Source organism: Artemia sp. Qi Xiang Cuo, chromosome 6 (genome assembly GCF_049724085.1).
Source record: "Artemia sp. Qi Xiang Cuo chromosome 6, ASM4972408v1, whole genome shotgun sequence".
Lineage (NCBI taxonomy): Eukaryota > Metazoa > Arthropoda > Branchiopoda > Anostraca > Artemiidae > Artemia > Artemia sp. Qi Xiang Cuo.
The window spans coordinates 27,222,604-27,249,321 of NC_142799.1; the positions used below are offsets into that span (position 1 = coordinate 27,222,604).

Genomic DNA, 26,718 nt, shown 5'->3' on the forward strand with positions numbered 1-26,718 from the left:
ATCCCTATTTGGAATTTTACTGATTTCGTCATAGAAAAGGCAGTGTTGTCTTGGAGAAAAATAGTGACGTCGTATATATGGGGATGACAGACAAACTTCAGAATCAGCAACATTTCATTTACTATTAGAAGAATAAAATGATAAATTTGGCACCTGTAAGTTCAGCATTATTTCATTTTTAATTAGAAGAATATTCAACACAGTATTATAATATTCAGGAACAGTTAGTGAACTTTCTAAGTCATTGGACCGGTAACCTGCTTTGACCTGTAATTTTGAAAAAAATTGTACCACCTTTACTCAATGCAGTATTAAAAATTCAAGAACAATTAGTGAACTTTTTAAGTCAATGGACCGGTAACTTGCTTTGACTCGGAAGTGTTTATTTTGTTTAGTATAAAAGCAGTTTGTTTTAATTTTGATATATTAATAACTCTACTGATGATGATGACCGACTGTGTCATCGAAATATCTAGAGTCTTCGTTTTATATTTTCGTTTCACTGTCTAATAAAAGGACCTATCCCTATTTGGAATTCCTACTGATTTCGTCATAGAAAAGGCAGTGTGGTCTTGGAGAAAAATAGTGACGTCGTATATATGGGGATGACAGACAAACTTCAGAATCAGCAAAATTTCATTTACTATTAGAAGAATAAAATGATAAATTTGGCACGTGCAAGTTTAGTATTATTTCATTTTTAATTAGAAGAATATTCAACACAGTATTACAAGATTCAAGAACAGTTAGTGAACTTTCTAAATCATTGGACCGGTAACCTACTTTGACCTGCAATTTCGAAGAAAATTGTACCACCTTTACTCAATGCAGTATCAAAAATTCAAGAATAAATAGTGAACTTTTTAAGTCAATGGACCGGTAACTTGTTTTGACTCGGAAGTGTTTATTTGGTTTAATATAAAAGCAGTTTGTTTTAATTTTGATATATTAGTAACTTTACTGATGATGATGACCGACTGTGTCATCGAAATATTTAGAGTCTTTGTTTTATATTGTCGTTTCACTTTCTAATAAAAGGACCTATTCCTATTTGAAATTCTTATTGATTTCGTCATAGAAAAGGCAGTGTGGTCTTGGAGAAAAATAGTAACGTCGTATATATGGGGATGACAGACAAACATCAGAATCAGCAACATTTCATTTACTATTTGAAGAATAAAATGATAAATTTGGCACGTGTAAAGTTTAGTATTATTTCATTTTTAATTAGAAGAATATTCAACACAGTATTACAAGATTCAAGAACAGTTAGTGAACTTTCTAAATCATTGGACCGGTAACCTGCTTTGACCTGCAATTTCGAAGAAAATTGTACCACCTTTACTCAATGCAGTATTAAAAATTCAAGAACAGTTAGTGAACTTTTTAAGTCAATGGACCGGTAACTTGCTTTGACTCGGAAGTGTTTATTTTGTTTAGCATAGAAGCAGTTTGTTTTAATTTTGATATATTAGTAACTCTACTGATGATGATGACCGACTGTGTCATCGAAATATTTAGAGTCTTTGTTTTATATTTTCGTTTCACTGTCTAATAAAAGGACCTATGCCTATTTGAAATTCTTATTTATTTCGTCATAGAAAAGGCAGTATGGTCTTGGAGAAAAATAGTAACGTCGTATATATGGGGATGACAGACAAACTTCAGAATCAGCATCATTTCATTTACTATTAGAAGAATAAAATGATAAATTTGGCCCCTGAAAGTTCAGAATTATTTCATTTTTAATTAGAAGAATATTCAACACAGTATTACAAGATTCAAGAACAGTTATTGAACTTTCTAATTCAATAGACCGGCAACCTGCTTTGATCTTGCAATTTCGAAGAAAATTGTACCACCTTTACTCAATGCAGTATCAAAAATTCAAGAACAAATAGTGAACTTTTTAAGTCAATGGACCGGTAACTTGTTTTGACTCGGAAGTGTTTATTTGGTTTAATATAAAAGCAGTTTGTTTTAATTTTGATATATTAGTAACTCTACTGATGATGATGACCGACTGTGTCATCGAAATATTTAGAGTCTTTGTTTTATATTTTCGTTTCACTTTCTAATAAAAGGACCTATTCCTATTTGAAATTCTTATTGATTTCGACATAGAAAAGGCAGTGTGGTCTTGGAGAAAAATAGTAACGTCGTATATATGGGGATGACAGACAAACATCAGAATCAGCAACATTTCATTTACTATTAGAAGAATAAAATGATAAATTTGGCACGTGTAAGTTTAGTATTATTTCATTTTTAATCAGAAGAATATTCAAAACAGTATTACAAGATTCAAGAACAGTTAGTGAACTTTCTAAGTCAATGGACCGGTAACCTGCTTTGACTTGCAATTTCGAAGAAAATTGTACCACCTTTACTCAATGCAATATTAAAAATTCAAGAACAGTTACCTGTTAGCATTCAGAGAATGAAGGTCTCCGGGTGTGAAATGAATTTGGATTAGCTACGTCACTTGCCCAAGGACGCTGCTTGGATAAACAATTTGGATAATAAGTTTTGACTGATTGCGATGGCTAAATGTGGGCCCTAAGTAATATCTGGATATTACAAATTATGGGCCCTTGCGAGTAAGTTTTCTTTCATGACTTTTTAAGGATTTTCGGAATTGTGCGGCATTATTGTTGAAAAAATAAGAGATGGCTACATCACTAACAAAGGAGAATTTTGACCGGTGAATGGATGAGTTAACTGCTACGATTTCGATGCTACAGCGAGAAAACAAGGTGTTGAAGACAGAAAATAAGCTGTTAAAATTAGAACTGATTAAGGTGAAATCGTCTGCACTTCGATTGGATTTACATACACGGAGAAACAATATTCTGCTTCACGGGATCGATACGCCAAATGAATCTGAAAATCTTCGTGATACAGTAAAAAATTTCTTCGGAAAAAAACTCAGGATTGCAGATCCTGATCAAATAGGTATCAGTGTTGCGTATAGGGTCAAAAAATTCACCGCATCTGATGATGGTGTTGGCCCTAGTCTGCGGAGTGGTAGCAAAAAAACAGTTAAAGCCTATTTTCGTGTAGCTCAACAATTATGATCGCTCATTGATTCTTAAAGAATGTGGTAAATTAAAGAAAACGGGCTACAGCGTGTCAACTGAATTACCTGCTGAATTAGGAAAGCGGAGAAAGGAATTATTGGCTCTCGGTTACAAGCTAAAAATGCAAAGGGAGCAGAGAAGGTCAGTGAGACTCGTGTGGTCCAGCGTAAAGTGAAACTCTGGCTGGAGACAAAAAAGTCAAAAAGCTCACAGCAGTGGGTTTAATACGATGACTGTTTCGATCCGCTAAAACTGTTTGCCAAAAATGACCCAGAGGAGGTTGTTTGCGACCAGTAGTTTTGTCTTTTTTTTTCTCCGATATTTAATTTTTATGTATGTGATATCGTGAGAAGTTTTTTGAATTATTGTTGAAGCCGCACAGTAATTCTGTTTTAAGTTGTATGACACTGAAGGATGTAAAGGGAAATTTTTGTTTTCTTCTTTTTTTGTTTCATATTTGTTCAATTTTTTTTTCTCTTTTTTCATGTTCCCAAAATTCAAGGTATCTAGTATGTTTTTGTTTCCTTTCAGTGTTCCTTAAAGAAGTTCAATCGGGTATGTTCATTATTTTTGACTCCTCGCTCTTCTGGAATTTTCACGACAGACCGCCGATTGCAGTTGGTAAGTGATGACTATTTCTTCAGCTTCATCCCCGAGAGGTATCAGAGATTTTGATATAGATAGATTAAAGAATTTAGAAGGATCTTATTTAAATCTCAAGCTTATTTTTGATCAAGAAATTGGTGAAGAAAATAATTTTCATTTGTTTGATGATAAAAATTTTCCTAAAAGTAAATATGTAAGTTTCTAATTTAATTACAGGGAGGTCTTCCGATTGTCAACTTTCGGTATTTCATTTGAATTGCCAAGGACTGTATTCCACGTTTTCTGATTTAAAGTCGACATGTCGGGAGCTTAGACCAGTATGTATAGGTCTGTGTGAAATATTTATTACACAACAAACCGAAAGCCTTTTGGATATTCCAGGTTACACTAACCATTTTCTCCAAAGAAAACAGATGAAAAGGGGTGGTATAGCAATTTATATCCGCGACACACACACAGTTCAAATTAGGCAAGACCTTACACGAAATATTGAAGGAGTTTTTGAGTCGTTGTTCCTATAAGTATGGCTGTCCCCAAATAAAAAATTTATTGTCGGTGAAATTTATCGTTCTCCGTCAGGGTCAACGTCTAAGTTTATGGAACATATGGCTCAAGTTCTGGAGCTAGCAGAGTGTCAAAAAATGAGCTTATTCTCATGGGAGATTTTAATATTAACCTCAGTATTCCGCTAACGGCCGAAGCAGCAGATTTGCTAAATAATATGGCAGGTTCAGGCCTATACCCTGCTGTTACGATTCCGACACGGGTTACTGAGATTACGCATTCACTTATCGACAACATATTCAGTTCCTTGAACCCAGAGTCGGTGGCAGTCCTCGTCAGCAGCACATCAGACCACTTCCGCATTCATGCAAAACTCGGCCTTTCAGAACCAGCTAAGATAAGGTCCCGAATCCACCCTATGTTACCGATTTTATGTTTAACAGAGGAAAACTTTAAGAATTTAAAACAGAAATTAGAGCAATTAAACTGGGATAACATAATGGATATTCAAGATGTAAACAAAGCATTTGGGTCATTTCACTCGACGTTCTTGGATGTATACAATAGATGTTGCGTGAGAAACCCGAGAACTAATAAACGAAAAAGATACCAGCCAATTATCCCCTGGATGACGGATGGTCTTCTGGCCTGTGTGAATAAGAAAAACCGCCTATGGGGAGAGTATAGACGCTTTCCGAGCTTAGCGCGGCTAGAGGAGTATGAGCAATACAGGAAAGTCCTTCGGACTGTGTTACGAAGAGCAAAGCGTGGCTACCTGCAGCAAAAGCTGACGGAAAGTGGGAAGAATGGTCGAAAAGTTTGGCAAATTATCAGCTCGATACTACGGCCAACCACTAAGTTCGGCCAACCATGGCCAACCAGCGAAATTGATCGCGAATGATGAAGAAATTACCGAACCTACAAAGATTGCCGCATCGCTGAGTACATTGTTCGCAAATATCGGCCATACCACAGCAAATTCTGTCGGGACACCATCTAAATCATACAAAGAATACCTTTGCCCGAAGTGTATGAAATCAATGGCAGTGAGTCCTGTAACACCAGGTGAGCTCGAATTACTCGTAAAAAATTTAAAGGGCTCTTCTGCTTCAGGTTTCGACCTGGTCCACACAAAGGCACTGAAAGCAGTAGTGACGAACATTGCTGAGCCGCTAGCTTACCTTGTAAGTCTTTCATTAGATAGAGGTGTCTTTCCTGAAATGTTAAAGAAGGCAAAGATACTACCTCTTCACAAAGGTGGAAGTCATACACACACAGAAAATTATAGACCAATCTCAATCTTATAAGTTTTCTCGAAAGTCTTTGAAAAGCTAATGAAAAACCAGCTTTACCAATATTTAGAGGCCAAAGGCATTTTTAACAGCCGCCAATTCGGGTTTAGGGCTGACCTTTAAACCGAAGACGCCCTTACTTCACTAAGTTTATTCGTAAACAGAATCCTAGATTCGGGTGCTTTACCTGCAGCAGTGCTTCTAGATATTAAGAAAGCGTTTGATAGCATGCGCCACGAAATATTACTAGGAAGGCTGCATCATATTAGAGTTCGTGGCCAAGTCCTAGATTGGTTTAAGTCTTACCTAGAAAATCATTGAATGTACACAGGAAATGACCATACAAATGATGTTGTAGTTAACTGCGGGGTGCCACAGGGCTCTAAATTGGGACCGGTATTGTTCTTGTTCACATAAATGATCTTCAGCAAGTACTGGCTCCTGCAAGTCGTAGCCCTTATTGCTGCAAACTATGTCACCCACAAACGTCGCCGGGGTCTATAGTAGAAGCCGAGGATGAACTAACGGCATTTGCGGATGATTCCCTTATGGCAAGCTCAGAATGGAAAATCAAGTCTCTCAAAACGAAGCTACAAGACATTCTTGAAGAAACGTACTTGTGGATGGACGCAAATCGTCTAGTCATCAACATTGACAAATCGAGTGTTTTATTTTTTTCACGTATAGATTCGCTGGCTGCTGATGTGATTGATATTGAAACCTCTCGTGGACTTATCAAGAGACCAGAAAAAGGACACGTTCGTTACCTAGGGGTTTTAATCGACGAAAACCTCTTGTTCAGACACCAAATAGCAAATGTCAAGACGAAGCTTTCAAGGAAGCTTTGAATCTTGAAAAAACTCAGTCACCATTTCCCTAAAAAAATTAAAACTGATCCTGATTTACAATGTAGTTATCAAGCCTCACATTCAATATTGTTCTACAGTTTGGCAATCTAATTTCAAGTTACATTTACAGCGACTAAACTCAGTTCACAATAAAGCACATCAAATTTTAGGCCCAGCACCGAACAGACTATCTGTCTATACTACACTTTACAGACTATCTTGCACCGTTTTTTGTTTTAAATATTTTTCAGGAACACTCCCATCACCATTTAAAGGCTTATTCACACTAGCATCACAAATCCATAGTTTAAATACTCGATCTTCATCAGACATTTATATACCCCCGACACCGACAGCTAGGTCGGAATTTTCTCCTAGAATTGCGTGTGCTAGAGAGTGGAATTCACTTCCGCAAGAGCTGAAGTCATATAGGTCTCTCGGCTCTTTTAAAAAGAATATGAAAAAATATCTAAGAGATTAAATATGTATTTACTAGATTTATTTTACTATTATAATGTTTAGAATTTTTCAATATTATTATTAATTATCATATTTTAGTTTGATACTTCAAGGGGTGTGAGCGGAGGAGAAGTTGTGTTAAATTTATTGTTATTTGATGGCGGTTCAGGGTGAACATTGGAGAGGACAAGAGGCCACGCTATATTTAGAGTAAATACAGCTCCTGTAAGTTCAGCATTATTTCATTATTAATTAGAAGAATATTCAACACAGTATTACAAAATTCAAGAACAGTTAGTGAACTTTCTAAGTCAATGGACCGGTAACCTACTTTGACCTGCAATTTTCAAAGAAAATTTTACCACCTTTACTCAATGCAGTATTAAAAATTCAAGAACAGATAGTGAACTTTTTAAGTCAATGGACCGGTAACTTGCTTTGACTCGGAAGTGTTTATTTTGTTTAGTATAAGAGCAGTTTGTTTTAATTTTAATATATTAGTAACTCTACTGATGATGATGACCGACTGTGTCATCGAAATATTTAGAGTCTTTGTTTTATATTTTCGTTTCACTGTCTAATAAAAGGACCTATCCCTCTTTGGAATTCTGATTGATTTCGTCATAGAAAAGGCAGTGTGGTCTTGGAGAAAAATAGTAACGTCGTATATATGGGGATGACAGACAAACTTCAGAATCAGCAACATTTCATTTACTATTAGAAGAATAAAATGATAAATTTGGCACCTGTAAAGTTCAGCATTATTTCATTTTTAATTAAAAGAATATTCAAAACAGTATTACAAGATTCAAGAACAGTTAGTGAACTTTCTAAGTCAATGGACACGGTAACCTGCTTTGACCTGCAATTTCAAAGAAACTTGTACCACCTTTACTCAATGCAGTATTAAAAATTCAAGAACAGTTAGTGAACTTTTTAAGTCAATGGACCGGTAACTTGCTTTGACTTGGAAGTGTTTATTTTGTTTAGTATAAAAGCAGTTTGTTTTAATTTTGATATAGTTAGTAACTCTACTGATGATGATGACCGACTGTGTCATCGAAATATTTAGAGTCTTTGTTTTATATTTTCGTTTCACTGTCTAATAAAAGGACTTATCCCTATTTGGAATTCTTATTGATTTCGTCATAGAAAAGGCAGTGTGGTCATGGAGAAAAATAGTAACGTCGTATTTATGGGGATGACAGACAAACTTCAGAATCAGCAACATTTCATTTAGCTATTAGAAGAATAAAATGATAAATTTGGCACCTGTAAGTTCAGCATTATTTTCATTTTTAATTAGAAGAATATTCAACACAGTATTACAAGATTCAAGAACAGTTAGTTACCTTTCTAAGTCAATGGACCGGTAACCTGCTTTGACCTGCAATTTCGAAGAAAATTGTACCACCTTTACTCAACGCAGTATAAGAAATTCAAGAACAGTTAGTGAACTTTTTAAGTCAATGGACCGGTAACTTGCTTTGACCCGGAAGGGATTATTTTATTTAGTATAAAAGCAGTTTGTTTTAATTTTGATATAGTTAGTAACTCTACTGATGATGATGACCGACTGTGTCATCGAAATATTTAGAGTATTTCTTTTATATTTTCATTTCACTGTATAATAAAAGGACTTATCCCTATTTGGAATTCTGATTGAGTTCGTCATAGAATAGGCAGTGTAGTCATGGAGAATAATAGCAACGTCGTATATATGGGGATGATTGACCAACTTCAGAATCAGCAACATTTCATTAGCTATTAGAAGAATAAAAAGATAAATTTAGCACATATAAATTCAGCATTATTTCATTTTTAATCAGAAGAATATTCAACGCAGTATTACAAGATTCAAGAACAGTTAGTGAACTTTCTAAGTCAATGGACCGGTAACCTGCTTTGACCTCCAATTTCAAAGAAACTTGTACCAGCTTTACTCAACGCAGTATAAAAAATTCAAGAACAGTTAGTGAACTTTTTAAGTCAATGGACCGGTAACTTACTTTGACGCTGATGTGATTATTTTGTTTAGTATGAAAGCAGTTTGTTCTAATTTTGATACGTTAGTTACTCTACTGATGATGATGACCGACTGTGTCATCGAAATATTTAGAGTATTTCTTTTATATTTTCGTTTCACTGTCTAATAAAAGGACTTATCCCTATTTGGAATTCTGATTGAGTTCGTCATAGAATAGGCAGTGTGGTCATGGAGAATAATAGCAATGATAAGATAGAGGTTAGCTAATACCTGGTTCGGCCCTCCTTCCTCCTGTGAGCATCCATGATTAACTCCTCGGATGGCATCTATCTTTGCTATTAAATTATTTTTCGTTTATTTTCAGGCCTTGGAAACAATTCCTGAAAATGGCTTACCACATAATCAACTAGCTGCTCTTTTCTCCGAAGAAAACAATGGATTGACAACGATCTACCACTATATGGCTTGGTATGATCTTTCGCTTTTTAAAGTTGTATATTTACAGTCATTTTATAAAAAAAAGAACCTGAGTAATAGTGTCTAGACTGGTCCTTTTAGTATATTAATTAAAAAAAAACTTTCCGAAAAATAAGTTTTTCAAAGAAAAGTAAAGGCCATTTTAAACTTAAGCTCAGGAGATACAAATACCTGTTAAAATTCAAACTCAAAACAACCAGAAATTACTATTAAAGAATAAATGAAACCCAAAACGAACAGAAATTAAATAAACAATCACAGCAAGAAACATAAAACAAGTAATAATGTAAATGAATAAATAGATCCTAAAGCGAGTAATGCTTAGATTGAATATGAAAATCAAGCTTAAAACGAAAAAAAATATTTTGCTATCAAAGTATAAATGAAACTTAAAACGAACAGAAATTAAATAAACAATCAATGCTAACAAACATACAATATATATTAATGTAAATGAATAAATAAATCTTAAAACGAGTGAAACTTAAATTGAATATGCCAATCAAGTTTGAATCCAATAAAAATAACTGCAAACAAGAGTTTGGGTATCGTCTCACTGCAGAAGCCTAAAGCCTACTGCGTCACTGGCGCTTTACTGAAAACAATTCTTTGAAATATTTTCACTTTTGTAACTTTAAGAAATAAAAAATTAATTAAGATTTTAGGGAATAAATATCAGCATATGTATATTAAATTGACAATGCATATTTTTTTTCAGTAAACTCATTTGAATTTTTATTCAGTAAAATACAAATTATATTCTGGCTTTTAGAAAGCATAGGGGTTTTGAACCCTACTCACATTAATTTATTCTCGTTCTGAGTTTGACTCTAATATTTATTTTAATTTTTGTTCGGTTTGGGTTTCATTTATTTATTTATACTGATTTGGGGTAGTTGTATGCTTGGTAGATTATATGATAGTCCCAGCACCAGGTGTTGAAAGTATGAACCATACCACAACGGAATAGGGCTGCTACGAGAATTAGCCTACCCTCCACCCCCCTAAATTGACCATGCAGATTCAAAAATACCATTGGCACTTGCTTGCGAGTGGTGGAACACTCCGAAACTTGACATTTTATTATATTTTCGTGTTTCATGCAAGAAAATGCATGTTCCACAAAGTTTGTGGTGCAGTTTTCCGCTCAAATAGAAATGCCTATAAGCCATAGAATGTTTTCATAACAAACTAACACGATTAGTTAGAAAAAATGGCAGAATTAAAAAAAATAGCAAAACTATATGAGTCTTGAACAGTCTTGAAAAGTATAAACAAATTCAAATTGAATATTAGATATATAATGATATTAATTGTTGAAAGATCCATCAGTTCAAGATTTTTTTTCACTTAATTTTTATTTTTATTTTCAATGCTGTAAGAACTGGAAAATAATAAATTTGTAATATACTAGTAATTCGTTTTCAGTGAAGCACCAATGACGCAGAAGGCTTTAGGTTTTTACAGTTGAAGAAGGGGGCTGTATCCAAATTTTGATTGTAGTGAAACTATATTTGTCTTGACCAATCTTAAAAAGAACTAATAAATTAGACTGAATATTAAATGCATAAGGATATTAATTGCTAAAAGTTCATCAGTTCAAAATTTTACTGTAATTTTAATATTTATTTTAAATACTAGGTACAAAAGAAAACATTTGTAATATAATTCGTTTTCAGTAAAGCGCCAATGACGCAGTAGGTTTTAGGCTTCTGCAGTGAGACGATACCAAACGCTTTTTTGTGGCTATTTTTATTCGATTAAAACTTGATTTGCATATGCAATTTAAGTTTCACTCGTTTTAAGATATGTTTATTCATTTACATTAATATATATTGTATATTTGTTCGCATTGATTGTTTATTTAATTTCTGTTCGTTTTAAGTTTCATTTATACTTTAATAGCAAAATATTTGTTTTCGTTTTAAGCTTGATATTCATATTCAATCTAAGCATTACTCGCTTTAAGATCTATTTATTCTTTTATATTATTACTTGTTGTATGTTTTTTGCTATGATTGTTTATTTAATTTCTGTTCGTTTTGGATCTTATTTATTCTTTAATAGTAATTTCTGGTCGTTTTGAGTTTTAATTTTAACACGTATTTGTATCTGCTGAGCTTAAGTTTAAAATGGACTTTACTTTTCTTTTAAAAAATTATTTTTCGAAAAGTTTTTTTTTAAATTAATTTTTGTTCGTTTTTGATTGCAAAAAGCTTTAAATTTTTATGGCATGGGGGGGGGGGGTGCTTACTGTCCGATTATTCTTGACTTTAAAAATGGATCTAGAACTTTCAATTTAAATCGAATGAGGCTTTTTTCAAAGTCTGTACGATTACCTCTTTTATAAAAACCTTATATCAGAGGCAACGCTGTAGCGTTGCCTATAGTAAAGGCCCTACGGCTCCAATGTTTTATTATTTATTATTTATTATTTTTTTTCCCAGAGGCACTTCATATGGAAGGGGTTGTCGTAGAAACTTCAAAGGGAGATCATTCGATTGGAAATCGAGAGTTCTAGTGCCCTTTTTAATAGTCGAAAATGATTGGAGGGCAACTAGCCCCCCCCCCACGCTCACAATTCCCAAAAACACATCCAATTAAAATTTTGAGATAGCCATTTTGTTCAGCATAGTTGATTTCCAGATAGAAAATATATTTTTGAGGAGGAAACTCCCCCAAAACCCTCAGGACAAGGGTTTTAAGTTATGCCCTGGGGGCATATAAGGTTTTTATATAAGGCATTGTCGTAAAAACTTTAAAAAAGGCTCATTCTATTAGAAATTCAAAGGGCTAGTGCCCTTTTTAATAGTCGAAAGTGATTGGAGTGTATCTAGTCCCGCCCCCCCCCCACGCCCATCATTTCCCCAAACACATCCAATCAAAATTGTTAGATAGACATTCTGTTCAGCGTAGTAGACATCCCGATAGAAAATATGTTTTTGAGGAGGACACTCCCCCACAACACCCTGGGGAAGGGTTTTAAGTTATTCCGTGCGGGTATATAAGGCTTTTACAGAAGGCGTTGTCGTAGAAACTTCAAAAAGGCTCATTCGATTGGAAATTGAAAATGCTAGAGCCCTCTTTAATAGTCAAAAGTGATTGGAGGGCAACTAGGCCCCCCCACGCCCACCATTCCCCCAAACACATCCAATCAAAATTTTGAGATAGCCATTTTGTTCAGCATAGTTGAGTTCTAGATAGAAAATATATTTTTGAGGATGAAACTCCACTGCAACCCGCGGGGCAAGGGTTTTTAAGTTATGCCCTGGGGCCATAGAAGGTTTTTAGAGAAGGTATTGTCATAAAAACTTCAAAAAATGCTCCATCGAATGGAAATTAAAGGGCTCGTGCCCTTGTTAATAACCGGAAGTGATTGGAGTGTAACTAGCCCCCCTCCCCCACCCCCCACGCCCATCATTTCCCCAAACACATAATCAAAATTTTGAGATAGCCATTTTGTTCAGCGTAGTTGATTTCCAGATAGAAAATATATTTTTGAGGAGGACACTCCCTTACAACCCTCAGGGCAAGGGTCTTAAGTTATACCCAGGGGCTATGTAAGGTTTTTATAGAAGACGTTGTCGTAGAAACTTCAAAAAAGGCTCATTCGATTGGAAATTCAAAACACTAGTGCCCTTTTTAATAGTCGAAAGTTATTGGAGGGCAAATAGCCCCCCCCCACGCCCATTATTCCCCAAACACATCCAATAAAACTTTTGAGATAGCCGTTTTGTTCAGCGTAGTTGATTTACAGATAGAAAATATATTTTGAGGAGGATACTCCCCCACAACCCTCAGGGGAAGGGTTTTAAGTTATGCCCTGGGGGCATATAAGGTTTTTATAGAAGGCGTTGTTGTAGAAACTTCAAAACAGGCTCACTAGATTGGAAATTAAAGAGCTAATGCCCTTTTTAATAGTCGAAAGTGATTGGAGTGTAACTAGGCCCCCTTCCCCCCCCCCCCACGCCCATCGTTTCCCCAAACACATCCAATCAAAATTTTCAGATAGCCATTTTGTTCAGTGTAGTTGATTTCCAGATAGAAAATATATTTTTGAGGAGGAGACTCCCCCACAACCCTCAGAGCAAGGGTTTTAAGTTATGCCCTGGGGGCATATAAGGTTTTTATGGAAGGAATGCTCGTATAAACTTTGTTGAGGGCTCATTTGACTGAAAATTGAAAGTTCTTGTTCACTTTTTAATGGTAAAAATAGATTAGAGGTTAACTAGCCCCCCCCCTTCTCAAAGCCATAAATTCATAAGATGAAAGTTTTGAGATAGACATTTTTTTAAGATAGTCCAAAGTTCTGATAACAAAAAACTCCGGTATCAACACAACCCATCAGGGCCCGGGGGTAGGCGTTGTAAGTTATGCCCTGGGGCATAAATTATTAAGGGGGGTTTATAACTTATGGGAAGTGGTTTTGTATGGGAAGAACACATAGGAAATCTATTATAATTATCCAACTATAAGGTTAAGATACATACTCTGTGATAGATTTAAAATTGCTTTGGCACACAAAATCCTATTAAGGTCAATTCGAAACAGTCGTGATCCCTTTTTATCAGCAAGTGAAGTGGTCTAAACCCCCTTATTGGAGCTATTTTTTCAATCCATTCATTGTTGTCAATCGCTGTCCACAAATTATGCAAGCTGTCTATTGTTCATAAATATGGTTTTTATCAAAGAGGTAATCGTATAGACTTTGAAAAAAGCCTCATTCGATTTAAATTGAAAGTTCTAGATCCATTTTTTAAAGTTAAGAATAATCGGACAGTAAGTACCCCCCGCCCTCCATGCCATAAAAACTTGAAACTTTTTGCAATCAAAAACGAACAAAAATTAATTAAAAAAAAACTTTCCGAAAAATAAGTTTTTCAAAGAAAAGTAAAGGACATTTTAAACTTAAGCTCAGTTGATACGAATACCTGTTAAAATTCAAACTCAAAACGACCAGAAATTAATATTAAATATTAAATGAAACCTAAAACGACCATAAATCAATTTAAAAATGATAGCAAGAAACATACAACAAGTAATAATGTAAATGAATAAATAGATCCTAAAGCGAGTATTGCTTAGGTTGAACACGAAAATCAAGCTTAAAACAAAAACAAATATTTTGCTATTAAAGTATAAATGAAACTTGAAACGAACAGAAATTAAATAAACAATCAATGCGAACATACATACAATATATATTAATGTAAATGAATAAATAAATCTTAAAACGTGTGAAACTTAAAAAGAATATGCAAATCAAGTTTGAATCGAATAAAAATAACTACAAACAAGAGTTTGGGTATCGCCTCACTGCAGAAGCCTAAAATCTACTGCGTCATTGGCCCTTCACTGAAAACAAATTATATTACAAAAGCTTTCTTTTGTACTTAATATTGAAAATAAATATTAAAATTATAGTAAAATTTTGAACTGATGAGCTTTAGCAATTAATATCATTATGCATCAAATATTCAGTTTAATTTGTTAGTTCTTTTCAAGATTGGTCAAGACAAATATAGTTTCACTACAACAAAATTTGGATACTGCCCCCTTCTTTAACTGTAAAAACCTAAAGCCTTCTGCGTCCTTGGTGCTTTACTGAAAACGAATTACTCGTATATTACAAATTTATTATTTTCCAGTTCTTACAGTATTGAAAATGAAAATAAAAATTACAGTGAAAAAAAATCTTGAACTGATGGATCTTTCAACAATTAATATCATCATATATCTAATATTCAATTTGATTTTGTCTATACTTTCCAAGACTGTTCAAGACTCGTGTAGTTTTGCCATTTTTTTTTTACTCTGCCATTTTTTCTAACTAATCGTGTTAGTTTGTTATGAAAACATTCTATGGCTTCTAGGCATTTCTATTTCAGCGGAAAACTGCGCCTCAAACTTTGTGGAACATGCATTTTCTTGCATGAAACACCAAAATATAATAAAATGTCAAGTTTCGGAGTGTTCCACTACTCGCACGCAAGTGCCATTGGTATTTTTGAATCCGCATGGTCAATTTAGGGGGGGGGGTAGGCTAAATCTCATAGCAGCCCCATTCCGTCGTGGTATTATTCACATTTTCAACACCTGGCGTCTGGACTATCATATAATCTACAAAGAATACAACTACCCCAAATCAGTATCAATAAATAAATGAAACCCAAAACGAACAAAAATTGAAATAAATACTAGAGTCAAACTCAAAATGAGCATAAATTAATGTGAGTAGGGTTCGAAACCCCTATGTTTTCTAAAAGCCAGAATATAATTTGTACTTTACTGAAAAAAAATAAATTGAGTTGACTGAAAAAAAATATGCATTGTCAGTTTAACATAAATATGCTGATATTTATTCCGTAAAATTTTAATTAATTTTTTTTTTCTTAAAGTTATAAAAGTGAAAACATTTCAAAGATTTGTTTTCAGTAAAGCGCCAATGACGCAGTAGGTTTTAGGCTTCTATAGTGAGGCGATACCCAAACTCTTGTTTCTATTTATTTTTAATTGATCCAAATTGGATTTCCATATTCTTTTTAAGTTTCACTCGTTTTAAGATTTATTTATTCATTTACATTAATATATATTGTATGTTTGTTCGCATTGGTTGTTTATTTAATTTCTGTTCGTTTTAAGTTTCATTTATACTTTAATAGCAAAACATTTGTTTTCATTTTAAGCTTGATTTTCATATTCAATCTAAGCATTACTCGCTTTAATATCTATTTATTCATTTATATTATTACTTGTTGTATGTTTTTTGCTATGATTGTTTATTTAATTTCTGTTCGTTTTGGGTTTCATTCATACTTTAATAGTAATTTCTGGTCGTTTTGCGTTTGGATTTTAACAGGTATCAGTATCAACTGAGCTTAAGTTTAAAATGACCTTTACTTTTCTTTGAAAAACTTATTTTTCGGAAAGTTTTTTTTAAATTAATATGAACAATAGACAGCTTGCATAACTTGTGGACAGCGATTGACAACAATGAATGGATTGAAAAAATATCTCGAATAAGGGGGTTTAGACCATTTCACTTGCTGATACAAAGGGATCACGACTGTCTGGAATTGACCTTAATAGGAATTTGTGTGCAAAAGCAATTTTGTATCTATCACAGAGTATGTATTTTAACCTTATAATTGGATAATTATAATAGATTTCCTATGTGTTCTTCCCATACAAAACCCCTTCCCATAAGTTATAAACCCCCCTTCATAATTTATGCCCCAGGGCATAACTTTTTTATCTGATGCATTTAGGGCGTGGAGGAGGGAGAGGGGCTAGTTGCCCTTCAATCTCTTTTGACTCTTAAAAAGTGAACAGGAACTTTCAATTTTCAATCAAATGAGCCCTATCTAAAGTTTATACGAGCATCCCTTCCATAAGAAATAATATGAAGGATTCGGAGAATCCTTAAATTACAACCCTTGCCCTGAGGGCTTTGGGGGAGTTGTAAGCCTCAAAGACCTAATTTCCAGAACTTAAAACTACGTTTAATAAAATGGTTGTCTTAAAATTTTGATTGGATGTGTTTGGGGAAAAGGTGGGCATGAGAGGGGGGTTAGTTGCCCTCACATCACTTTCGACTATTTCAAAGGGCACTAGCCCTCGGAATTTCCAATCGAATGAATCTTTTTTGAAGTTTCTACGACACCCCCTTCTATAAAAACCTTATATGCCCACAGGGCATAACTTAAAACCCTTGCCCTGAGGGTTTTGGGGGATTGTCCTCCTCAAAACCATATTTTCTATCTGGAAATCAGCTACGCTGAACAAAATGGCTATCTCAAAATTTTGATTGGATGTGTTTGGGGGAATGATGGGTGTGGGGGGGGGGGCTAGTTGCCCTCAAATCACTTTTGACTATTAAAAAGGGCACTAGCCCTTTGAATTTCCAATCGAATGTGCTTTTTTTGAAATTTCTACGACAACACATTCTATAAAAACCTTATATGCCCCCAGGGCATAACTTAAAACTCTTGCCCTGAGGGTTGTGGGGGGGTGTCCTCCTCAAAAACATATTTTCTATCTGGAAATCAACTACACTGAACAAAATGCCTATCTCAAAAGTTTGATTGGATGTGTTTGGGGAAATGATGGGCATGGGGGGGGCTAGTTGCCCTCCAATCACTTTCAACTATTAAAAGGGGCACTAGCCCTTTAATTTCCAATCGAATGAGCCTGTTTTGAAGTTTCTACGACAACGCCTTCTATTAAAACCTTTTATGCCCCCAGGGAGTGTCTTAAAACCCTTGCCCTGAGGGTTTCGGGGGAGTGTCCTCATCAAATATATAATTTATATCGGGAAATTAACTATGTTGAACAAAAATTCCTATCTCAAAACTTTGATCGGATGTGTTTGGGGGACTGTTTGGCGTAGTTGCCCTCCAATCACTTTTGACTATTAAAAATTGCGCTATCCCTTTGAATTTCCAATCGAATGAGCCTTTTTTGAAGTTTCTATGACAACTCCTTCTATAAAAACCTTATAAACCTGTAGGCTATAACTTAAAAGCCTTGACGTGAGAGTTTTGGGGTAGTGTCATCCTCAAAAACTTGTTTACTATCTGAAAATTAACTACGCCGAACGAAAGGGCTATCTCAAAATTTGGAGTGGAAGTGTTTGGGGAAATGATGGGCGTGGGGGGGGGCTAGTTTCCCTCCAATTACTTTGGACTCTTAAAAAGGGCACTATCCCTTTGAATTTCCAATCAAATGAGGCTTTTTTGAAGTTTCTACGACAACGCCTTCTATAAAAACCTTATATGCCCCCAGGGTATATCTTAAAACCCTTGCCCTGAAGGTTCTGGGGGAGTGTCCTCTTCAAAAACATATTTTCTATCTGGAAATCAACTACGTTGAACAAAATGGCAAAATGATTGGATGTGTTTGGGGAAAGGATGGGCGTGGGGGGGGGGCTAGTTGCACTCCAATCACTTTTAACTATTAAAAAGGGCACTAGCCCTTTAATTTCCAATCGAATGAGCATGTTTTGAAGTTTCTACGACAACGCTTTCTATAAAAACCATATATGCCCCCAGGGCATAACTTAAAACCCTTGCCCTGAGGGTTGTGGGGGAGTATCCTCCTCAGAAATATATTTTCTATTTGGAAATCAACTACGTTGAACAAAATGGCTATCTCAAAATTTTGATTGGATGTGTTTGGGGGAATGATGGGCGTAGGGGGCGGGGCTAGTTGCCCTCCAATAAATTTCGACTATTAAAAAGGGCACTATCCCTTTAATTTCCAATCGAATGAGCCTGTTTTGAAGTTTCTACGACAACGCCTTCTATAAAAACCTTATATGCCCCCAGGGCATAACTTAAAACCCTTGCCCTGACGGTTGTGGTGGAGTGTCCTCCTCAAAAATATATTTTCTATCTGGAAATCAACTACGCTGAACAAAATACTACTACTACTGCTACTAACAACTCACCGCAGCACCAAGCCGCCTGAGGCCAACTCAGCTACGCACGATCCTCCTCCACCCCAATCTATTCAAAGCCTCCCTTTTTACACCCTCCCACGAAGTTCCCATTTCCTTTAAATTTTCCTTTATGACGTCCTACCACCCAAGACGTGGATGATCTGCTTTCTGTTTAACACAAGACGGTTGGCCGAAAAGAACAATATTTGGCAATCTGTCATCCTTCATCCGCACAACGTGCCCTAGCCACCTAAACCTTTCTTTCGTTATAGCCCGACAGAGCGGTATTGAACCACATTTTTCGCATAGCCCATTGTTTGAAATACGGTCAGTCAGCCGGGTACCCAGAACAATCCTTAAGCAATTTCTCTGGTAAACATAGCAAATCTTCATCTGCTTTTCGGAGCGTCCATGCTTCAGAGCCATATTTGACCAGTGTCATCACTGTAGCTTCTAATATTCTAATCTTGGTTTGCAGACTTATTTTCCTAGTCTTCCAGACTTTTTTTAACTGTGAAAAAACACCCTGAGCCTTGGCTATTCTATTTTTAACATCTTCACTGCTCCCACCATCTTTACTAATAATACTACCAAGGTAAGTGAAGCTGAACAAAATGGCTATCTCAAAATTTTGATTGGATGTGTTGCGGGGAATGAGGGGCGTGGGGGGGCTAGTTGCCCTCCAATCATTTTCGACGATTAAAAATGGCACTAGAACTCTCGATTTCCAATTGAATGATCTCACTTTGAAGTTTTTGAGACGGCTCCTTCCATATGAAGTGCTTCTGGGAAAAAAAATAAATAATAAAACATTGAAGCCGTATGGTATTTAATAAACGCAACGCTACAGTGTTAACTCTGATAAGAAATGTTTATACGTGCGTGTAGACTCATGACTGGTTTAGCAGATGGAAGTGATGATGTAAGCTCCCTAAAGAGTGTATTCTGAAGTTAAATTAGATATGGGTAATGTAGCTAAAATTGATTTGTGATTTTGTTTTTAACTACATTTTTATTGTCGTCTCAATAAGTTTGGGTTTTTTTTTATTCTTAATTTATTTTTCATAAATTTCGTTTATTTTCCTGAATGATGGTGCTGAATCAAATCATTAAAATCTGGACAGAAATGACACTTTGGCTAGGGCTAGCATATATCCTGTATCAGTCTCTGTATCAGCGGCTCAGTTTGGTGAAGTGACAATCATTATAAAAAAAAGTTTTAATTTTATTTACAATATCAGTTCTATCAGCTTCTGCCTTTTAAATAAATATATACTTCTAGTATGTCTAGCAAAACTAAATTTGAAGGCGGAGAAAAGAACTTAGCTGCAAAAGCTGAAGAGGTAGCAACCAAATTTCAGGCCAATCTTCAGGACTCGCAAATGGAGAGACTACTAATAGGATTTTCCCTTGTTTCTTCCACTTTTATGGGAATCAAAACCAATCAAGATATATCGCAGGTTAGTGTTAATATTTCTAATTTATGATGTTGTAGAGTAAACAGTAGACTGTATCCGCACAGGAGTGTGGCCGCTGCAGACTACGGTTAAAATTTATTTTATGGCAACGTTGATAAAAGCGATGCAATTGCATTTTAGACAGTGTTAGGATTTAACAAGGCCACTTTGTGTTCCGGACAGGAGCGTGGCCGCTTCAGACTGCGTCTGAAATTTCTCTTTTGACAACGTTGGTAAAAGCGATACAACGGCGCGTTAGACAATGTCAGGATTTCGGCAAATCTGTATTCTGAACAGGCGTGTGGTTGCTTCTGACTACAGCAAAAATATGTCATATGGCATCGTTGATAAAAAGCGATACATCGGCCCTTTAGACAATGTTAGGATTTTGGATAATTTGAATTCCGGAGAGGCGTGTGGCCGCTTCAGACTACGGTAAAAATTTGTCCCACGGTAACTTTGATAAAAAGCGATACAACGGCGTTTAGATAGCGCTAGGATTTGGACAATTTTGTATTCTGGACAGGAGTGCGACAGTTTCAGACTACGCCTAAAAAGTTTTTTGGCAACGTTGGTAAAGGCGATTATCGTGTTTTAGACAATATTAGGATTTACAAGGTGACTTTCTACTCTGGAGAGGGGCGTGACCGCTCCAGACTATGGCCAAAATTCGTTCTATGGCAACGTTGGTAAAACCGATACAACAGCGTTTCAGATAATGTTAGGATTTTGGCCACTTTGCGGGGTAAATTCGGTACTAAATTACTTTTCAATTACTTCAAACTAAATAGCGGTTTGTTTTGTTAAAAGTCTTAGAGGTGAAAATTGTGCCATTAGAAGCTATTGTGCCATTGCAATTGTGCCTTTAGAAATTATAATACTGAAGAGTGTGTAAATATTTTTGTCATTGCTTTTTTGAGTTGCTATTTGACTTTGATCAAGTATTGAAGGAGATGTTCCCCGAGAAGCGATTATTTTGTCTATATCCGCAAAAGGACGGATATGTCCGAAGTCTCTTCTACCAATGTTGATGTAATTTTTTTCAATTATCAACTAAGCTTGTTCTCTCCTCTCCTTTTATATTTTTTGGTCCTCTGTTTTTCTTTCTTTCCTCTTGTGCATACTCACGACGTATTAAACAAACGTTGTTTTTCTAAATCATCATCTTTTCTGTCTCATTGGGAATCTTCAGAATATTTTTTGTACGGTCTATTATTTGTTAATAAAACTTCTTCACACCGTATCTAATAAAAAAAAAAAAAAAAAAAAAAATAATGAGTGTTTATGACCCTGCCTAGTTTTAAATTTCTGCTTTGAAGCTCTTCTCTTTAAAGAATTAAATAAGGTGTTATCTCTTATATTGTAATCCCTAAGCTTGGGTGTATGCTCTTTCTGTTCTTGCGTGGGACTTTTTTTTTTACTAAAACTATGCTAATGAGTCAATGGTGCTATCTTCTTATTCTGGGAACCCTATCAAGTAACTGTTGTAGAAGCCAATTATGATTTGAAATTATCTTTTATGACAAAACTTCTTCACCGTTGACTCAGCTCAAGTCTCCAAAATCAAAATAAATTTGGGTTTACATTTACTCGAATTTATTCCAGTTTAGGCCTCAATTTGTCACCAAAAACCACATTAAAAGATGAAGCAGTGGTATCCAAGATTAATAATGTCTAACAAACTAAGATATACAAAAATGTAGCAAGAGTAGGTATTGATGCATTGGGGAAGCTTTAGCTTCCTATCTCAATGATCTTTATTCTATTCTTTTAGTTCGTATTTATTTATTTAAGTTTTTACTTTTTAGTTTCCTTTTTCTTTTGGTATTTTTATTTGTTTAATTAATTTTTTTTCATTAGGCATTCTATTCTATTATTTATTCCGTTAGTTCTTTCGTGAAAATGACCCAAGACCAAATAATACACTGAAAACCATAAAGACATAAATTCTAGATTTCAGTCGACCGTTTTCGACAAATGAATATAAACGTCTTTTCTCCTTATTTTTATGTTTAAACTGCTCTGCACAAGAGTTTTTCGAGAAAACTGCTATTATAGAACTAAGTCTTCTTTGTAATAAATAGAAAAATAAAATTTGGATTGTAAAGGCGTTCTTTCTGTTAGTTTTTGCAATGTCTTTTTTTTCATAGGAGTTATCATATTTATTTATTTTTTTTTTCAGCTCTGTCAGCTTACTCTTAAGGATTTGCATGAAATTCTGAAAGCTCCAAAGCAAATGGACCAAGAGAGAGACGAACAAACTGATCTTAACTCTGAAATTTTAATCCAGATGGCAGCAATGTGCTGTTTTGTTTTACACAAGAACTCAACTAAAAAGAAGGATTTTGGTGAGATTTATGTAATGTTGTGCTAAATCAGAGTTGAAATTCCGATATTTTCATAGTCGAATGTCTGCTCTGTAGAAGACAACATTTCATATTGAGGTGTGATTTTTGAAAAACGCATCTAAGGTAATGTAACATCTTAATTTAGGCCTTAGATCCTCCTGTAACTCCAGAGTCACCTAAGACATCGAAAAGGAGTCTGCAGTCTTCGTGATATATTACTAAAGCCAGCACATTCTCCCACTCGGACTACGGGAACTTGTTAAGTAAGTGGATATCTGACTGGCATGTACGGCATAGGGCGCTCTTTGGATGACCCCTCGTTCTCGATCCTGCAGGTTGCCACTGGAAGATTGCCTTGAGAGTTCTAAGGTGCCCCGTTCTCAAGACATGGCCTGGATATTATCATCAACACATGTGGATGATCTATGTAACAAGAGGCAGGTTGCCATGTGTATATTTAGGATTCCTCTGAGAGATCCGTTTTCAAAAGCCAGGATCCGACGCTCTTGCTCGCCTTTAATATGCAATGTTGTTTTGTTTATTTCAAATAAAAAAAAAATAAACCTAACCGGTAGCTCCCTCCTCCCTTGGATACAGCCTTGTTAAGAACGATGTTTTTTTTTACATAAAGAGGTATACTGTATATATTTAAAACAAGTAGGGACTAGAGCAAACCTGATTGAATTGCTATACTGCTAAAAGTACAGTGATGCATTATGTCAAGTAACACCTAACTAATCAATAGAAAAACTTAAGAATTGAAAAATATTTGAAACCAGCTAAAGCTAAAGAGAAAGCTGATCTTAAGGATATATATTAACTCTTCAGTGCCGAGCAAAGGAAGGAAAAATAAAACCCAATATAACAATAAAATCCATGCCAACGAAACCCTGCAAAACTAAAAAAGTCACCTCAGAATCGACAGCTCATTGAGGCTATTGAAGAGTCTAAGTTGGATCCAAAATGAAAAGACGTTCGATCGACAGATTCTCTTCATCCTTTTGAAAGCTCCGCTTGCTCGGCTTCTTCTTTCTGCACTGAGCCAACATTTTCAATTTGCTTCCCAGATATTGAAATTTGACAACTTGATACGATATATATCTTCTATGAGGTGTGCCTTTCTCCTCTTTTTGCAGCTGCTTCTGAATTTGAGACATTCTGGTTCATGTGAGGATGCTTATTGAGTCTAGTGCTTTTCTTCACCTCTTTATTCTTGATTTTTTATTGTTTGCTCCTGTTGACTGCTTGGGGTGTAGAATGGGACAACAGTAGGGTCTTCTTGAATTCTTTTTGCTGGCTGATCAGTGTTCACCTTCTGTCGGAGAACTATCGATCTTTGGGACTTTTTGTGACTCCGAGCGTTCCGGTTCCTTGCGGTTGTTCAGTTTAATGGCTTGCTAGATATTTTTTTGATCGATTTCTTCCATGAAGCCAAGAGCTTCAAATCGATTAGCCAATGCGGTGAAAAAATTGGGGTTCTTTGTTTAATCAGCCAGCTTTGAGGAGGAATCAGATTGTACCTGAAAGGTTGGTGGTTTACGGGGTGGCTGGGGCCTGATTTTTATTGTTGTTATTAATAAATTGTAATTTGAGTTGAACTCTGTGCCATAGAAGGCTGTGATATCTTTTAGGCTAGATCTCCATCTGCGGTTCATGAGACAATGGCTGATTTGGTTATAAGTAGTGCCATCTGGAGACGTCAATGTGTATTTGTGAATACTTCGGTGTGCAAAGAGACTACCACCAATTAGGAAATCATTTGTAAGAACAAAATCGACGAAGCGCCAAGCATTTTTATTTCGTTCTCCAACGCTTTGACTTCCTAATACTCGAGGGCAATATGATCTATCATATCTAACTTTTGCATTTCTGAGGGTCACGTCTGTCGGATATCTTTAATTACCCTTTGCAAGAAGTCAACTTTTAACGGCTTGATTGCATCGTTTGTCGCTGCATAACATCATGCGCTGCATAGCATCTTGTTTGTCGCTGCATAGTATCTTGGCATGGCCTCCAACAAACCTGGCCGTCATTAATTGAGGTGAAATTAAAACCCAATCCTTCAGAGCTTTTGCTGCATGATTCGAGAGGATAAGTGGAACACCACTTTGTCGTTTCGTAGTTGAGTTTTGGATAGTTGCGTCATGGTAGGTACTCTCCAGAACCAATTCGTAGTTCCGTTTTTGCGTTTAAAACGTACTTGTGAAAACTTCCGTGTTTCATTAGAAACCGATGTTTATTTGGTGTTTTGTCGGCAAGGCAGAAAGGAAATCAACTAACGAAACATTGTTTTTTTTTTGTTTGGTTGAAAAAATTGGAAGGTTTATACGCTGCAAACTACGAACCACAGTAGACAGAATATACCAGTAAGCTTATCGCAGATCATTTCTGGTCTTTGTGAACGAAAAACTCCTCCCACTTATTTCTGCCTTATTTCTGCATTAGCTTGTTTCTGCATTAGCTTTATTTCCGTTTGTTTCAATGCATTTTGATGGAAACAGTCAGAAACAGACTAACCTGCATTCCCGCAAATCTGACTTCGCCTATGTTTATATCTGCAAAAACGTAAATAAAGCTAATGCAGAAACAAGCTAACCCCGGTCCGGGTTTTTATAATGGGTGAGATAGAGAATGATCATACTGCTAATTATATAAACTGTGCTACGAACTATCTGAGTGTAGATAAAGCAGCCAAGATCTGTGATATTGATTACACATCTGTCATTTTTAGTTGCAGTAATCAAAGCGGTGTTCCGATTTTACTGGTCAGGTTATTCTTCTATTTTACAGGACTTCCATTATAACAAAGATTGGTAGTGTAATACTGTAATAAGCTGTAATAAGCCTATTTATAAAACTGTAATAAGCCTATTTATAGTATTCCCTTGCTTTCGTGTTTTATCTCTTTATATATATATGTTTTTTTTTTGTCTGAATAACGGGGATGTAGTTTCGTAAGGTTGTATTTTTCCAGCCATTCATATATTATAGCTAAAAATGAAATTATTTTTGAAAGATATTATTAGAAGGTATAATTTAGATAATATTTATCCGAAAGATACGTCTACATATACATCTGCTTTTTTTTTATCCTAGATTCTTACGAAACAACATTAAAAAAAACAAGCTTTTTTTAAACTCTACAATCAGGGCCCCTTTATATCTAAATTTACTTCTTTTTTTATGTGTTATTTTGGCTTCATTTGATATTTCGTAAAGTCGCGATTCAAGGATGTACGTGGACCTCAAAGATTGTTTAGAATCTTGCTGACGTTTCTCCTAGAAATATCTTCATAATTGAATAATTCCATTAACGATTACACAAGAAACGGTAAAAATGTAAAGCATAGTTATAAAATATTTTACTTGTCTATCTTTTCTTCTCTTCATTTGTTTCGCTTGTATATCTTCATTTTGTATTGAATCAGTCATTACTCCAAAAACTTCGGGAAACTCATAAAAATGGCAAATCAATCGGTCTTGGAAAAAAAAAATAATGTTTACTCTGTAGACTTAAAATCTCGAAGTCGTCTATGCTTCTTTACCAATATGCTTAGGTATGTACACAGGGGAAGGGGTATATATTTACCCCCCCCCCCCCAATATCATCTATATCACTCCTGTTACTACTTATTTTCTTCACATTTCTTATGTGTTTTTGAATCCTTCATCTTACATAAGCCTTTTCAAGAGGTCTAGTCAAGTACAGAGACCTGACCCCTGTCCCCTAATAGGTTAAACGGAAAGTAGAACTAGTGCATCAACTGCTGCTTCTAAGTAGTATTTGCGTCCCTATCCCCGCACAGAGGTTAGATCACGTCTAGGCCCGAAAAAAAAAGCAACAAGGGGGAAACAGCTTCCATTTCTTGCCAAGTTCGTTTTTTAGTAGACCTTTTTGGTATATATCGTAATGACAAAATTTCATCGCAGAGGTTAGAATAGGCTTGGACCCCAAAAGATTCAAACAATGACTCTCTCTTATCTAAGACTGGTTAAAACTGATAACCCTCTGTTCGGTGCTATAATTATAAGAATTTAGGGATCCCCTCTCCCTATTTAGATCTAACTGGGCAGCAAATTGGGGGAGGCACAATCGTGACATTTTCTCATCCTCTCTCCCACAGAGGCTGGATTGTGCTTGGGCAGCATGAAGACACTAGCTCTTACTTTCAATATGTCCTGTTGACATTATGTAATACCTTCTGGTAAATATACTGATGA

The 26,718-nt window shown here is 35.4% G+C and overlaps 1 protein-coding gene across 2 annotated transcripts in view; it reads left to right on the forward strand.

The window, feature by feature from the left end:
- Positions 1 to 26,718, forward strand: part of Smg5 (Smg5 nonsense mediated mRNA decay factor) — a 93,580-nt gene that overhangs the window by 37,514 nt on the left and 29,348 nt on the right. For both annotated transcript variants that reach the window (XM_089090600.1, XM_089090601.1), the window contains exons 5-7: positions 9,141 to 9,244; positions 19,975 to 20,152; positions 22,332 to 22,497. In XM_089090600.1, coding sequence (XP_088946726.1) covers positions 9,141 to 9,244; positions 19,975 to 20,152; positions 22,332 to 22,497 — 448 coding nt within the window. The remainder of the gene's footprint in view (positions 1 to 9,140; positions 9,245 to 19,974; positions 20,153 to 22,331; positions 22,498 to 26,718) is intronic.